Source organism: Oryzias melastigma, linkage group LG13, assembly GCF_002922805.2.
Source record: "Oryzias melastigma strain HK-1 linkage group LG13, ASM292280v2, whole genome shotgun sequence".
Classification (NCBI taxonomy): domain Eukaryota; kingdom Metazoa; phylum Chordata; class Actinopteri; order Beloniformes; family Adrianichthyidae; genus Oryzias; species Oryzias melastigma.
The window spans coordinates 25436130-25451747 of record NC_050524.1 but is presented as its reverse complement, the minus strand read 5'-3'; the positions used below and the strand labels follow the sequence as shown (position 1 = coordinate 25451747).

General features: G+C 40.7%; 1 protein-coding gene across 5 annotated transcripts in view; it reads right to left on the bottom strand.

Moving 5' to 3' along the window:
* LOC112136356 (far upstream element-binding protein 3) overlaps positions 1-11257 on the bottom strand; it is a gene marked incomplete in the record, with an annotated part of 43099 nt that extends 31842 nt beyond the window's left edge. For 2 of the 5 annotated variants that reach the window (XM_036214708.1, XM_024258002.2), the window contains 1 exon segment: positions 10779-11256. In XM_036214708.1, coding sequence (XP_036070601.1) covers positions 10779-10859 — 81 coding nt within the window. 5 annotated transcript variants of the gene reach the window in all.
* Positions 11258-15618: the final 4361 nt, after the last annotated feature.

Below are 15618 nucleotides of genomic sequence, written 5' to 3'. Positions count from 1 at the left end.
TAAATGACCAAAAAAAAAAAGAGTTGAAAGTGAAAAAAAGATTTGAAACTGAAATTTGTGGTTGTGAAACCTAAAAAACAGAACATTTGTTACTGAAAATAACTAAGTTTATTTTTGAATAGCAAATAGTTTTGGACATTTATATTCTTTGACCAAACACTAATATTCTTTTCAGTTTAATTTATTTGGGTTTCAAATATTATTGGCCCCGATTTAGCTCCATAGGCTGGCTGTTCACAGAACACTGTGTCCAATCAAACCAACAGAAAGTCTGATGGAAGGACAAGATCAGGAGAAGATGCAGCAGCAAACGAGACGACTGTGGGCTATTAAAAGGTCAGATTCAAGAGCCTGAAGAGATCCAGAAAGAGTGCAATGAGGTGGAGAAACTGCTTCAAAAACCATCACATTCAGATGGATTCACCAGATGGACTACAACTGTCGAGTTCCTCGGGTCAAAACACTTCTGAGCCTGGACCAATGAAGGAAACGTATCAACTGGACCAAGGAGGAGGAAGGACTGGACTACTGTCCAGAGGTCCAAGAACCTGTTTTTTGATTAAATAAAGTATGTCTTTTATTTGAGAATTAAGGTCCAAGACTGGTGAGGAACAGAACCTTCTGGAGGTCCAGAGTGAAATCTTCACAGTTGGTCATGATCTGGACTGCAATGTCCTGCGCTGGTGCTGGTAAACTCTGCTTCCTTCAATCCAAAACCACTGCAATATGTCCATTCCTTCTGGTGAGGATCTGGATGCATATGCAGGTTTCATCTCTCAGCAGGACCTGGACCGTGTCCAGACTTTTGAAGGACTGAAGATGGACATATAATTTAGAAATATTTTATTTGGATTGATTTGATAATAATTTCTATCTTAATTTAAATAGAGATTTCTCTAAAGTTTTCTAATGTTATTAAGTCGTGTTTTTGTGAGTTTTGTGAGCTGGAACTCCAATTTAGGCAAAGATAAATAAAAACTTGAAATCAATTGAACAGTTAATCCTAAATCGATGTTCTATGAAAGTTTAGATTTCTGGATGGAAACGTCTGCACATTGTTCAGGTTTTTAGGAAAGAGTCTGTAGACTGAAGGTAAAACAATAGAAATACCATTTTTGACTAGAGTTCTTTGAAGTTTTCATTGGAGTTCATTAGGTGTTTGTTGATAGTAACATTAACAACTTGCTTTACAGCTCATCCTTGGGTTGTTTGTCAGTAAGAAACAGGCCTGCAGAGGCCTTTTATTGTTTAAGGTTGTAGATCTCTGGTCCGACACACCCGACTTCTCTAGAGTTCACAAACTCGTCAACAAATCAGGTCCGAACAAAGATGACTGCTCACAGTGCATACTGCCACCTATGCAGTATGGCAGTGTACATCATTTCATTCACCCATAAATTAATACAACATGGAGGACAAACTGATTGCTATCCTAAACTTTGTGACATTTTTGTTATTTTTATCAAGACAATAATAAAAATATTTGTATTTAATAATAAAAATGATAAAATAAATAAATAATAATAAATAAATAAATAATAAAAATAATTGTATATTCATAGTAGACTAATGCATGACGACCAGATGTCAAACTGTCAGAGAGGAAGAAGTACCGCTGAAAGCGCCATCATTCAGACGCAGATCCTACAGTAGACTGTTAACCTCACTATACTGGAAGTCTCTGGTTTTATGAACGTATGCATGTCTCCGGTTTTCTAAATACGATGTCTTCCACAATGAGGCAAAAACCTTTAATGGTAGCTCCTCCCACAAGTGCAACCACAACCAGAAATATCAGTACCTAATGGGCTAAAAATAATAAAAGTCCTTAAGAGCTCAAAAGCTATAGATAAATTGGGTCTTTTTCTTAAAAACCACAAATATGCCTTTGCAAGTCCAATTGCAGAACTAATCAACCTATCTATTAACAACAATGTGGCTCCAAAAACATGGAAAATTGCTAGAGTTATTCTTGTATAAAAAGCAGAACAAAACCAGAAAACTTCAGGCACGCAAATATTTTACCAAGCATTTCAAAAGTAACGGAAAAATGGGTGGCAACACATTGTTTCACATCTCAACAATGGCTCAACTCCTCACCATTCAATGCAGTTTGGTTTTAGGAAGCATTACTCCACCGATACTGCCACATGCTTTAATCAGGAAAATGTTAAGCATCATCTCAACCAGGATGACCATGTAGGTGCAGTCTTCCTCGACCTTAAACGTGCCTTTGATGCAATTAACCATGACGTCCTTCTAGCAAAAATTACTCAATGTAATTTTTCAGAAAGTGCTCTTGACTGGATCAATTCATATCTTATGGACAGAACACAAACGGTACAACAAGGTGATGCTCGAAGATCTTTTCTATCCTGCTCAGCAGGAGTCCCCCAAGGCTCGATCTTGGGGGACTCCTGCTCTTTAGCCTTTATGTGAACAACTTGCCAGATGTATGCCCAAATGTTAAAATACCGTCATATGCAGATGACAGTTCTTTATGTTCACGCAAAAACAAAAGATTATGCTGCTGCAATCCTTTCTAGAATTATGGTGCCAGTCTCTGACTGGTAAAAAAAACTTGTGTCTTAACACCCAAAATCTTGGTGTTCTCTTTGATTCAAATTTAACTTTTAAAGAGAATGTAAAAAAAATCTGGAATTATTAAACTTATTTAATTATTTAAAATATATAAGATATAAGACTGTATCTAACCACAGAAGCATCCATCCACTTTCCTGACCGCTGTGTCCCTTTCGGGGTCGCGGGGGTGCTGGAGCCTATCCCGGGCGAAGGTGGGGGAAAACACCCTGAACAGGTCTCCAGTCTGTCGCAGGGCCTCAATCACACACACATTCACTCTTACATTCACACCTAGGGGCAATTTAGAGTCACCAATGAACCTATGAAGCATGTTTTTGGACGGTGGGAGGAAGCCGGAGTCCCCGGTGAAAGCGGGGAGATCCCAGCCGGGATTCAAACCGGGGCCTTCTCGCTGTGAGGCAAGAGCGCTAACCACTGCGCCACCGTGCAGCCCACCACAGAAGCAGCAAAGGTTTATATGCACCGAGTGGTTTTTGGTCACTTAACATATTGCCGCACTACATTGTCCCAGACAAGAGAAACTATTTTAAAGCCACTAAAGTCCTTCTTTAAAAACACCAGAAACCACATTTACACACAAATCTGAGGTGAGACTCTTCACATATTCCAGATTTGTCTGAGTGATGTGTTTAAATGCTGCTAGAATGCTGGGACAGTTGAGTTTTCTTATCAGTCGCTTTGGGTGTCGAAGAGGACCTCACGCCTCCTGCTTGGGTAAGAGTTCTGTGGCAAAGGCACTGCAGGGAAAGCTCAGCCGCGAAGGAGCGATGAGAATAGGTAAACTTTAGTGTTGAGTGTTTGGAAAACAGACTTTTTTATATTAATTATCAGGGCATATCTGTTTAAGAAAGTGGGAAAATGTCAAGTTTCGCTAGGTCAGACGTGCTCAAGCTTTTTCGCTAAAAGGGCCAGAATCTAAATGGGCCAAATACAATATTTTTTGCACATCATGCTATCTGATGGAAGAAAATTGAATTGTTTTTCATTTTAAAAAGTAGCCTATTTTTCTGACTACGAGGCACATTAATTGAAACAAAAGAGTCAAACTTGATTAAACTAATTCATAAACATTTAAAGAATAGTACATATCACTCCACCAGTCTCCTGACTACGGTAACCACAATGCTTCAACGATCCATCAAACGTTGCAACTTCATAGTCGTTCTAAAACATTTCAACGGAGCGCCGTGTCACACTGAACTCGAGGTCAGTAAGCACAACCAGAATTCACACAGGCTGGATTAGACAGTGGACTGTTTCAAGGGTTTGAATTGTGCCATTTGGTCTGTAAAATACTACAAAGGTCATCACTAAGCTCTGAATTATTTCTACATATCTAAGTTTATGAATTTCAACCAAAAACTATAAAATGAACTGTATACAGTTTTTTTTATTTATTACCGTTGACATTAAACTACCAACAAAAACCTTTGCTGCATTGAGATGATCCTGTCTTTTATTTTGAAAGGAAGTCACATCAAAAGTTGTGACTTATTTTAAATTTAGAAAAATTTAATTTTTCTCATATATTTACATGTTATTCATGTACAAATAACAATAATTAATTGATATTTATCATGATGGTAAAAACAACATGAATACAAAGACTTTGTGACTCCCGCTGAGCTGTGGTTGGTGAGAAACCGACCCGATTGGCTCTTTAGATGTTGAAGGTTGCAGACCCCTGCACTAGATAATATTCACAATCAAAGTTCATAGCGTCTGAAAAGACACTGATGATCCAGCATTCTAGCAGCATTTAAAGGCATCACATTTTCACAAATGTATCTGAGACGTGAAGAGCCTCACATCAGATTAGTGGTTTTGTGTGTGTGAATAACAAGATATTTGTGTGTAATTTTCAAAGATTTGTGCATGTAGTTAATTTCAGGCTGTTGTAATTTTAATTTGTGCATGTGTACATTCTATTTTTTTTAAATTCCATAATTTTTGGACTTATGCACAAAATATATTGTACAAGTTAGTTACACACAAATTGGGGTGAGACCATGCCCTCTGCATTAAAACAAACTTTTCCTCACATTAAAACCCACTCAGTCAAACCTTTGTGATGTCACAGGATCGCGATATTATCAATATCGTGAACCATGTATCGCGTATCGTATCGTGAGGTAGAATGCTAAGGTGCTAGCAGTGAGCGTATGTACTCTATAGTACAGATAGTATAGATTCCATAAAGACAGCATGTAAGCTCCTCAGGTTTAAAGTCAAGAACTGTGTTCTCCTTAAATCAAAACCACAAAAATCCTCAATCGGTTCTGATCAAGTTAAAGGGAATGTTTCAGTCAACCTGCAACTTTTGAAGGGACGAAGACACGTTCTCTGATCATCAGCATCCCTTCAGAGTTCAGACTGATGCACAACAACAAACAGAAACCATTGCTGGGTCTTTTAAGTACTAGAGCTGGTAGAGCAGTTTCTCGGTGCCTGCTCGGCTCAGAGTGAACATGGGTTTGCTGGTGACACTCAAACAGAACACAGAACCGTCTGCAGAAACTCTTCGTCCTAACGCCTGCCTTATAAGGCTCCTCTGCAGCCGGCAGCAGCCTCGCATGTTTCACAGCATCTGCGTCAGAGGGTCACTGAACTCCGTTCCAATCCAGTTCAAGTGATGAGGAGGAAGTTCAAATAACTCTTTTTGTTTCTTAAATGTATTCAAGCAAAATCTAATGAAAATCAATAAACTCCTATCAAATCCTTATTTAACACTACGGTGATAGAAGAGCTTATCCACTGAGACGTGTCCAAGAATAATGTAAAGTACTGAAGGAGTTTCACACAGTTCAATATAACTGGAAAGAGTTTGTGTTAAAGACCCACTCCAACAAAAATCAAGTTTTAGGTGTTTTTAACCAGTTCTTGTAGCATTTTTCTGATTATGAGGACACATTTATAAAGAAAATTAAGATTAAAACTGTGTTTCTGAGTATATTTTTTATTCAAACTGCTGTGAATCAACAGCAGATGAAAAAAACGTGTAGTAGTGAACAAACTACACTCAGCGGCCCATGGTCTCTGCTCCACTTCATTCTGATGCTGATTCGGATTTTTTTTTTCATTTTTGGACAAAAACTGCATAACCATAACTGAAAGACAACAGGGAACACTTAGATCACACACGTGTACCGCAGACCACCCCAAACTTCACCCCCCACCCCACCCCATCCCACGGGCACATCTCGCGCTTGCATAATTTAAATCAAATGGGATTCGTGACAATTTCATATAAATCGTCTTTGTTTTAACAAGTGCTAAAATAACTGCTCGACATTTATCCAAAAGTGTGAGAACTTGAAGCTCACACTGCGTGTGGGAGGAGCTTCTGTCAAAACTTCATCATGGAGGACGCTGACAGGGAAATATCTGGCTTATTTAATTTTAAGATCTGAATAAGCATTGGTTCACGTCTCCATTCTGGGTTCAGAGAATCTCCCAGCTAGAAGCAGTAGCTGTCCTGCACAGGAGAGAGGCGCTGCTCCATTGGGGACGTGCTGTCATGGGACAATAGTACGGCAAGCAAAAGGAGTCAAAAAAAAATCACCAGGAAAAGTGGGTATGGTAGTGCCTTGTTTATGGATAACAATTATTATTTTAAATATTTAAATGTTCTCAGAGTTAGTTTCAGTAAAACAAATACCAAAAAATAATTTTAAGTTTAATTTTAACTGTTGGCTGGGACGAGAAAATGTGTATTTTAAGGGGTACTGCAGATGGATTTGGTATTTTCAACAATATTTTTGAGCATTCTTTTCTCTCAGTTTTTGTAGATTTGGTGTCAAGACATTTAAATGTAATCAATTCAACTCAATTTTATTCATTTAGTCAAATATCTCAAGAAAATTTGCCTCATTGGGCTTCATCAGAAACTACATGTTTTAGCATTTTGTTTGTGTTCAAAGTTTAAGGATGTTTGGTTTTAATACACAGGCTTCAATGAACAAATGTTTTGATGTTACATATATAAATAGCCTATTGTGTGTGTGAAGTAATTTACATGTTTTATTAAATGTATGTTTTGAAGATTTTCCAAAAAAAGTAATTTTAAGCTTTTATCTTCTTGTTTTTTCCTGCAAATTTTTTTTTTTTTTTTTGCCAATCCGAAAAATGATCCAAACCGTGAGTCTGTACTACACAGCAATGCCCGCTTTTCCTGGTGATTTTAGATCCTTTTGGCTTGCCGTACTGCCTTACCCTGACAGTACGTCTCTGTGGCAGGAGCAGAGACTGCAGGACAGCTGCTGCTCCTCACGGGGAGATCTGGATCCAGACATGGAAACGTGCACCGATGCTTTTATTCAGCTCCTTAACAAATAAAATCTTTCAGTATCCGCGTTCTCCATGACGAGTTTGATAAAAGTTTTTGACAGAAGCTCCTCCCACACATGACCGGAGCGTTATGTTAAGAGACTTTAACCGTCAAGGAACAACTTTCTTGCTTGTTAAAATAAAGACTGTACAGAATATGAATTTGACGCCAACTGCATTTACTGTGAACAGATTACATTAATCATGCGCGCGAGAGATACGCAGCAGCGGCCGGGTGATCCGCTGTACATGTGTGGGCCGAACAGCTAGTGATCATGGATTATCCGTGATCCGTTACACCCCGAATGTTAAGACAACATGACAGGTGGACGATCCATTTCTTTGTGGAGCAAACACGATCGTCTTCCAAAGATGACAAATGGTGATGACTGGAACTGAGTGTTCTCAATGCTGGTGTTTATGGAAGACAGAGAAACATTATTGGACAACTTTAATTATGGTAGCAAAATTATGCTAATTCAATCCTACTTTCCTCCCACAATGCAACAGGGCCTCTAAAACCGTTTTATTTTTCAACAGAACATTGCAACAAAAATAGAAATAATTCAGTGAGGTCCAAATGGACTACAGGCGAGTTCTGCATCTTACACTTAAGACTTTAATCGCTCCCACACTGGAGAAAAAGTCTGAAACTACAGTTTCTTAGGTCCTTCTACGGGTCTACAGCAGACATTTGATAGAAGCGTGATGAGGCTTAGAGGACACTGCAATTGTTAAAGGAAACATTCAGATGTTGTGATGCAGCCCTCTTGATTTTTGGACAACAGTGCAGCTGTGGATCCACTGGACCTGGAGATACAGGCTCTGGATGAAGCTGCTTCAATATGAAAATATTATTTTTGTTTTGTAAACCAAAAGACAGATAAAGATCCAGGAAGCACTGTTAACCACGTGGATGCTTGTCAGCCTGATCACTTATTTGTTGTTTACGTGTTTTGTTCCCATCTTTAGCAGTATGTATCTGTAACTTGAACAGAAAAAAACAAATTCAAAATAAAAGTAGAATGACGTAAGCTTCTATTATCTGAATCTGGCTAAGCTAAGTGTTAGCCTTTAAAGTTCCCAGATGAGCTCTTATTTTGAAGGCGGCTTTAAAATGATATTTACAGTTTCTGATGATGTTTTCTTACTAACTGAAGAAGGTCTGCCCGAGTTCTAGTCATCTCTTCACTGCTTTCTGCTGACTCAGGTGTCCCATTCTGAGACTGAACACACCTGATCCAGGTAATCAGCGGCACAGAGAGCTGGAAACCCGGCAGCTCTGCTGGATTAAGGCCATCGCTGAAGGCCTCAAACTGTTCTGGTTTCTGTCAGTCTGAGCAATGAGAAGGAAGTGGCCTCAAATCTGTACAAAACACTTCAGCTCTTTAACAAGTTTAAGTGTTACACACAATCCTTTACTGGATTTTACAATGGAATGGACAGAAAATATGTAAAAAATGCTGCAAAACAAAGTAAGATGCTCATAGGTGAATGATAGCAACTGAGTAAACAAATGTCAACAATTCCTTGATGAACTTTCTAAGTATGCTAACGTCATCCGTGAATCTTTGTCACAGCTGGACTGCATTTTGCATCAATTTTAAAACTATTTGCTCCTTTCTGGAAAGAAAAAAAAAACAACTATACATTAGGAAACAGAAAAAAAACATGTTAGCACCCTCCACATCCCTGATAGGCCTTCGAAACAACATACCAGGGTGTAGGAGGTAGCATCCTGGTACCCCAGACGCCTGACAAACCTTTAACACCTGGCAAATGTAACTGTGGACAGCTAAACGTCCTGTGTCTCCTCTCGTCGCTGCTTGTCAAGGGAACTAAATCAAATGAGTGTTTGTAGCTGGAGTTAGCCTGGGTGCTCCTTAGAAAACCATCTGAGCGTGGGTCCAAACCCTTCAACTCTCATATCTAAGCCAAAGCGGGGCAGGCCTTTGACCTAACCTTCCTGGATCATCTCATAACTCAGAGAAACATCCATGTTCACCGCTGGAATGCAAGCATCAGCTTCAGCCTGTAAACCTCGGCTGGTTCTCTTCAGGGATTCAGAGCTCAGACAGGAACAACGGAGCAGCAACGTCCAGCAGAACCTGAGAAAAGAACCTTTTCACCGCTCAAGATGTCACTGTAAGGGAGCTGAGAATGTACGGCAAGTGTCAAAGTCAAGGCCCGGGGGCCGGATCCGGACATCCAAAATAATAATTTCCGGCCCTCCGGATCATTTTATTGTTATTAATGACCCGATGTTATCTTGCGCTCATTTCTAACTTGTATAATTTAGACAAAATATATTTTTATGGAGAGTAAAATATTGAAAGTTATTTAATGCTTAAGTTGATTTATTCTAGAATAATATTCCTGCCTTTTTATTATTCATAATTATGTTAAAAAGCTACGGTTTGAAAGTTTTAAAAATTGGCATTCTGCTAGCTTTTTGGACTATTTTGGCATTTACTAAGATTTTTAGGCCATTTTGGTGTTTAGCTAATATTTCAGCTACATGCTAGCTGTTTTGGCTAATTTAGGCTTTTTTGTTTTGAGTTTTTTAGGCTGTTTTGGAGTTAGGCTAATAGTTACATGCTAGCTGTTTTTGCTATTTTAGCCTTTTTAGCCATTTTGAAGTTTAGCTATTTTTTCCGCTACATGCTAGCTGTTTGGACATGTTTTTGGGGGGGCTAATTTGGCATTTAGCTAATATTTTAGCTGGCTATTAGCTTTAGCGTTTTTAGCTATCAGATTCTGCGATTTCAGCTATCATCTTCATCACCCAAATTCAGCTTACAGCATTCACACCAACATTATCACAGGTAATGCTATGTATCTAGTTTTTAGTTAGTTTAAAGCTAATGATGGTTAAGATCTGTGTTTTACATCCAGTTTGCACATGACCCGATTAGTGGACTAATCACAAAAGTAATCAGTGATTAGTCGACTATTAGAATAATCGTTTGTGGCAGCATTACATCGGACTCATCTGGGAAGTTTTCGGGGTAAAGACTGAAGGGAAGACTGTGGCGTGCCACCGCCTTAACTTGGTGACTTGTTTCGTCTTGAACTTTTCTCTCCTGCAGGAAACTTTGGTCTCAGGCTGACATGACTCTGCAGCTGACAGCTCTCACAGCTCCAGGGTGGACCCACATGTCCCCTGAGGGGCCCTGGACCGGGTGGGGGTCCGGCTGAGCCAAGTCAGGCTGAACTGATCCATGAGGAAATCAGGTGAATCGATCAGCCCGGTGCACAGGCACACCCCCGCCGCCTGGAAGTGGCTCTCAGACTGTTGCATAACTCCAGCCTACTTTCTACCAACTTACAGTAAACAGCGGTCTATGACGGGAGGGAGGGGGGCTGCAGCCCCGACTTTACTGCCGGAGCTCAGTGCGACCCCCCCGGTCAGGCAGCAGCTCATGGAGTCCCGGTCCAGGCGGGGACCCGGGTCCCGCTGGGGGGGCAGTTTCCACCCCGCAGACCCAACAGGTCCTCCGCTGCCTGAGTGACACGTGTGGCCAAACTTCTCCCCCCCTCCTGTGCTCCCCCTGAGCTCCCCTCGGGCTGACAGCTCCACAAACTCCCCCAAAACTACCCCCCACGCCGTGTCAGCACCGAGAAAGTGGACCAAACCGGACCGAACCGGTCTAAAGTCCAACTCCCAGCTGCTTTCAGAGCTAGTTAGCATGCTAAGTGTGTGAAAGTGTGCGCGCGCGTGAGTGTTGCAGAAGTTCGGAGCACGAGCTCAACAACACGGCCAAACCCAGGAAAAGTGCTTCGGTTCGGTCCAAACAGCCCAGCTCGGCTCGGAACGGCTGCACGCTGAGCGGCGGTGCGGTTGTTACCTGCCGGGCCCTCTGAATGACATCGGCCAGGCCGTCAGCCTTCAGCCCCGGCTGGCTCGAGGAGGCCTGCAGCTCCGCCATCACAGCTGCTAGCCGGATTAGCTCGCGCTGTTAGCTGCTGCCTTCAGGGAGCGCGAGGCGCGAGACATCTCACTTTGACGCTTTTTAAGACTCTGGAGTGTACAGTTCTCTGCCGACAGCAGGAGGAACTGAAACACGACCATAAAACTACACAGACTTAGTGAGAGTTATAAATTAAAAATGCGTTGGTGAGCGACTTTCAATTAACACACATTAAAAAATAAATAAATAGAAAGCACAACACCAAATTATGAATAAATAAAAGAAACAAAACTTAAAAAATGAAAAAAATATCCTGAAATATTGCATCTGATCCAGGTTTCAGGATGCTGAGGATGGAACTATACGGAGGACTAAAGAGAAGGTTCATGGACAAGGAGTAGGTTGTTGGAGTAAGTGAGGAGTAAGGAGATAAACGATTTGTGATTTGCCAATGCATGTCTTTCCACATGCATTGGTAGGAAATGGTTATGGTTGTTGAGGAAATTTGAATCTTTCTTGGTTTTCATGGACCTCTATTTCGTCTCCAGGACCAGGGGTGTGCACGTGATGACGAACTGAATGAAGGTTTTGAGAGTGCAGCTTAAATGATCTGCACACTAACAGATGTTTCCGGCTCTGTTATGCAGAAGATGCTTTGCACTTCTGCACCCGGTGTGCAATCAAGTTCACATGGATCTCATCTGGAAGAACAGTCTTTGTTTGACAGATTTTAGATTCAAAGCCAACATAAAAAGGAAAACCACAATTTTCTCTTTGATCTTCTTCTTTTAACTATTTTTTGAGCTGGTAAGAGTGAGGTCTCCCACTGTACACCCCGATCTCCCTGGTTTCTCTGCTGTTTGGTGCAGGGTCAGTGTTGCTTGCTTCTGTTTGTTCTTTGCTTACAGCAGCAAAGCTTAACAAATATTGAACATTGATTTAGGCAGTGGTAAATGTTCACAATCTAGTTTAAATATGTAGCTAGCACTAAAAACGGGATAAAACATTATCATAGTATTAAAATGACCACACAGAATTTCATTTGTGTTTTCTTTCTAAGATAAAACATAATTAAGTAATTACAGCCTTTTTCTGCTGTTAAAATGTTTTAGGCAACAAAATAGGAATAAATCAAATCTCAAATTGAATACACTGAACGTGTCAAAGTGTATCAAAAATATTTTAATTTAAATTATTTTTAGTATTTTATTGCATGAAATTAATTGTACAAACGTTTGCAAGTTTTGTTTTTGGAGTGGGACATCTTGTTTATAGACGATCTCCGGGGCTGCTCAGCTGTTGGAAAGTCGTTTCCGCTTCCGCGTTGAATCACGTGTTTGAGCCAGCTCCACAGGTGGAGCGCGTGAAGTTTTAGCGCGAGAGGAACATTTGCAGCCATGACGTCAGCAATCAGCTGCTGTCGCTCCTCACCCCTGCCATGTTTGTTTGTTTCAGTGACCTTCGACCTTTAGAGGATCTTTGAGGTTTTAGCGGAGCCGTTTTCTGTATTGATTCATCTGCTGATGTCTGATTTCATCAGATAATCTGCTGGACTTCCAAAAGCGATCTGCGATTCTTCTAAAAACCTATTACAAACGTCCCAACATTAAAAACAGAAACAAATGAAGAGTTTTCGCAGCCTATGGGTCTAAAAATAAAAACATAAAAATGCAAACTAGTGACTCTGACCTTCACTTAAGGTTTTGACAGCAACCACACAAGGATTCAAAGTCAAAGGTTGCAGGTTGCCGACCCCTGACGTATACCAGGGGTCGGCAACCTGCAACAGAAACGGATCAAAACCTAGAAGGAGAAGCATACTTTACTTTAGTTTTAAAGAAATTTGTATTTGGATGACTTTGTTTTTTTTAATAATAAATAACCATTATGTCTATTTTTTGGTAACAAACAAAAGCAAAAGTATAAAAAGAATTAGGCGTCTCTGAAAAAATGTGTGTTTAACGTTTGACAGAAGCTAGTAAATTTTATATATATATATATATATATATATATATATATATATATATATACATATTCAAAATAAAAGCTGTTCTGTGCTGTTCTGTTCTGTGCCAAACAGGGTCCTCTCAGTGCAGCTCTGAGCAGCCATTCACCAATGTTGTGCAGGATAAGATAATGAAAAAAATGCTATTTTATTTTTCTTTTATGTATTTATTTTAGTTCTTTTTCTCCTCTTTGTCCTCAGCAGTCTTACACTGCTGAGTTTTGTTATTTTAGTTTGGGGTTGGATCTTGGTAGTTTTAGTCTTCAGGCTTTGTTTATTTGTTTTCTTTAGGTAGTTGTGATCCATTCACGCATTTCTGAGTATTCTTGAAGAAACCTGCGATCTCTGCAGCTGCCCATACCCACGAATAGGAGCGGTCCTCACCGTGTGTCGTAGACCAGGAAGAGTCTTTGCTGCCAGCCCCGCCCCCAGGCTAACACAAACACACACTGCTAACGGATCAAGCTAGCAGTGATCAGCTAGCTTCAGGAGCTCCCCCAGTTCGTGCAGACGCCGACTGTCTGTGTTATGATCCAGTGTGTCGATGACAAAGAAATGCTAATGCAGTTAGAACGCTTTACGCAAAAAGACATAGCACTGATAAGTTGAGTAAAGGTACTCCCAGATTTTTTCTTCAAGGGGGAATAAGGCAAGCAGGCCCTGTCTGTGTACATTTTTCTAATGGTTGCACAAGTATTGTGTAGATAAATAAAATCCAGTAATATTTGTGGCATTTCAATTGTAGGCAAAGAAATTATCTTGAGTCAGCTGTCAGATGACACAGCTTTATTCCTTAACACTAGAATTCCTAAGCCTGCGCAAATTTGCGCAGGGAAGAGTTCCCCCCCCCCTCTAATCCGAGAGCCCATTGTTGTGTCATGGTGGGTCACTGATGAGCCATTAACTTGCCCATGTATATGTTAATGCAGCATGTAGTACCTAATGTGTATTTGAACTAACAGGTTGTGTGGGGGTTGGAGTTACCTGATGCATGTGGACAAGTATTGGCTTTCCTGCTTTTACTCACATTTGAACTAAAGTTCCATCTCATTCCTAACCCAGAGTTCAATATGATGTTGCTCCACCTTTTGGTGCTATTGCAGCTTCAACTCTTCTGGGAAGGCTGTCCACAAGGTTGAGGAGAGTATTTATAAGAACTCTGGATCATTCTTCCAAAAGCTCATTGGTCAGGTCACACTGATGTTGGTGGAGAAGGTCTGGCTCTCAGTCTCTGCTCTAATTCATCTCAAAGGTGTTCTATGGGGTTCAGTTCAGGACTCTGTCCTCCATGTCTTTATGGACCTTGCTTTGTGCTCTGGTGCACAAAAATGTTGGAAGAGGAAGAGCCCGCTCCAAACTGTTCCCACTAAGGTTGGGAGCATTGTCCAAAATGTTTTAGCCTCCTGAAGCATTGAAAGTTCCTTTCACTGGAACTAAGGGGTCTGAAAAACAAGCCCACACCATCATTCCTCCTCCACCAATGCAGTCTGAAACGTCCCGTTCTCCTGCAACCTCCAAACCCAGACGGGTCCATCAGATTTCCAGATAGAAAAGTGTGATTCCTCCCTCCAGAGAAGACGTCTCCACTGCTCTAGAGTCCAGTGACGGCGTGCTTTACACCACTGCATCCACGCTTTACATTGTACTTGTTGATGTGTGGCTGCAGCTGCTGCCATGGAAACTCGTTCCATGAAGCTCTCTGTGTACTGTACTCATGCTGATCTGAAGGTCATATGAAGGTTGCAGCTCTGCAGCAACTGACTGCAGAAAGTCTATGACCTCTTTAGACTTTCAGCATCCTGGCTGAGTTGTTCCAAATTCTTCCATTTTGTTCTGATAGAACTGACAGTTGACTGTGGAATATTTAGGACATTTCAAGACTGGATTTGTTGCTCAGGTGGCATCCTATGACAGTTCAACACTGGAATTCACTGAGATCCTGAGAGCAAAACATGCTTTCACTGATGTTTCTAAAAACAGTCTGCATGTCTGAGGAGTGATTTTATACACCTGTGGTCAAACCAAGTGATTAGGACTCCTGATTCTGATCATTTGGATGGGTGAGCCGATACTTTTGGTCATATAGTGCATGTTTATGACTTATAAACATAGACACATCTTCAAGTCAAAAAGACAAACATCCCAATATCAGCAAGACTCACACTCCTCTGAAACCCTTAGCTCTATTTCAAATAATCCTCGATGTGGACTCTGGGAGCAGTGAAGACGATTCTTTTGTTGTGGAATCAGAGTTCATCTTCTCAGATTTCTCCTATGATGAGGATATGCCAGTACATGGATTTGCAGCCAGACCATCCTCTCCACATGATACTTATGCATAAGTAGACTAATAAACTATTAATTGTTGAAGAAGAGAATGATGAGAAGCCTTCATCTGTAAAAAGACAATTTTCCCAATTCAAAAAAGGCAATCAGAATGTTGAAGACAGCCAGTGGTGCCACAAAACACAGACACACTGGAGAAAAGTCTTTCTTGTAGGCCAGGACTGCATGGTCCTAAAAACCTGTTTCTCTTAGGTATGTGGATGGGGGGAGGGAGCAGAACTGTGTGCTGTCGTACAACCTAGATCTAATTTGCAATTTGAAGGTCATTAAATGCATCAAAAAGGAATCAAAAGCCCCCCCCCATGTCACCAGTGGCGGAATCCGGAATGCATGTCAAACTTAAATTTAAACCTAACAATCTGGATTGCGTAAACAGGAAGTCAGTCTTGATGGTTTAAAAGAATAGAAAATGTATCAAATCCCCCA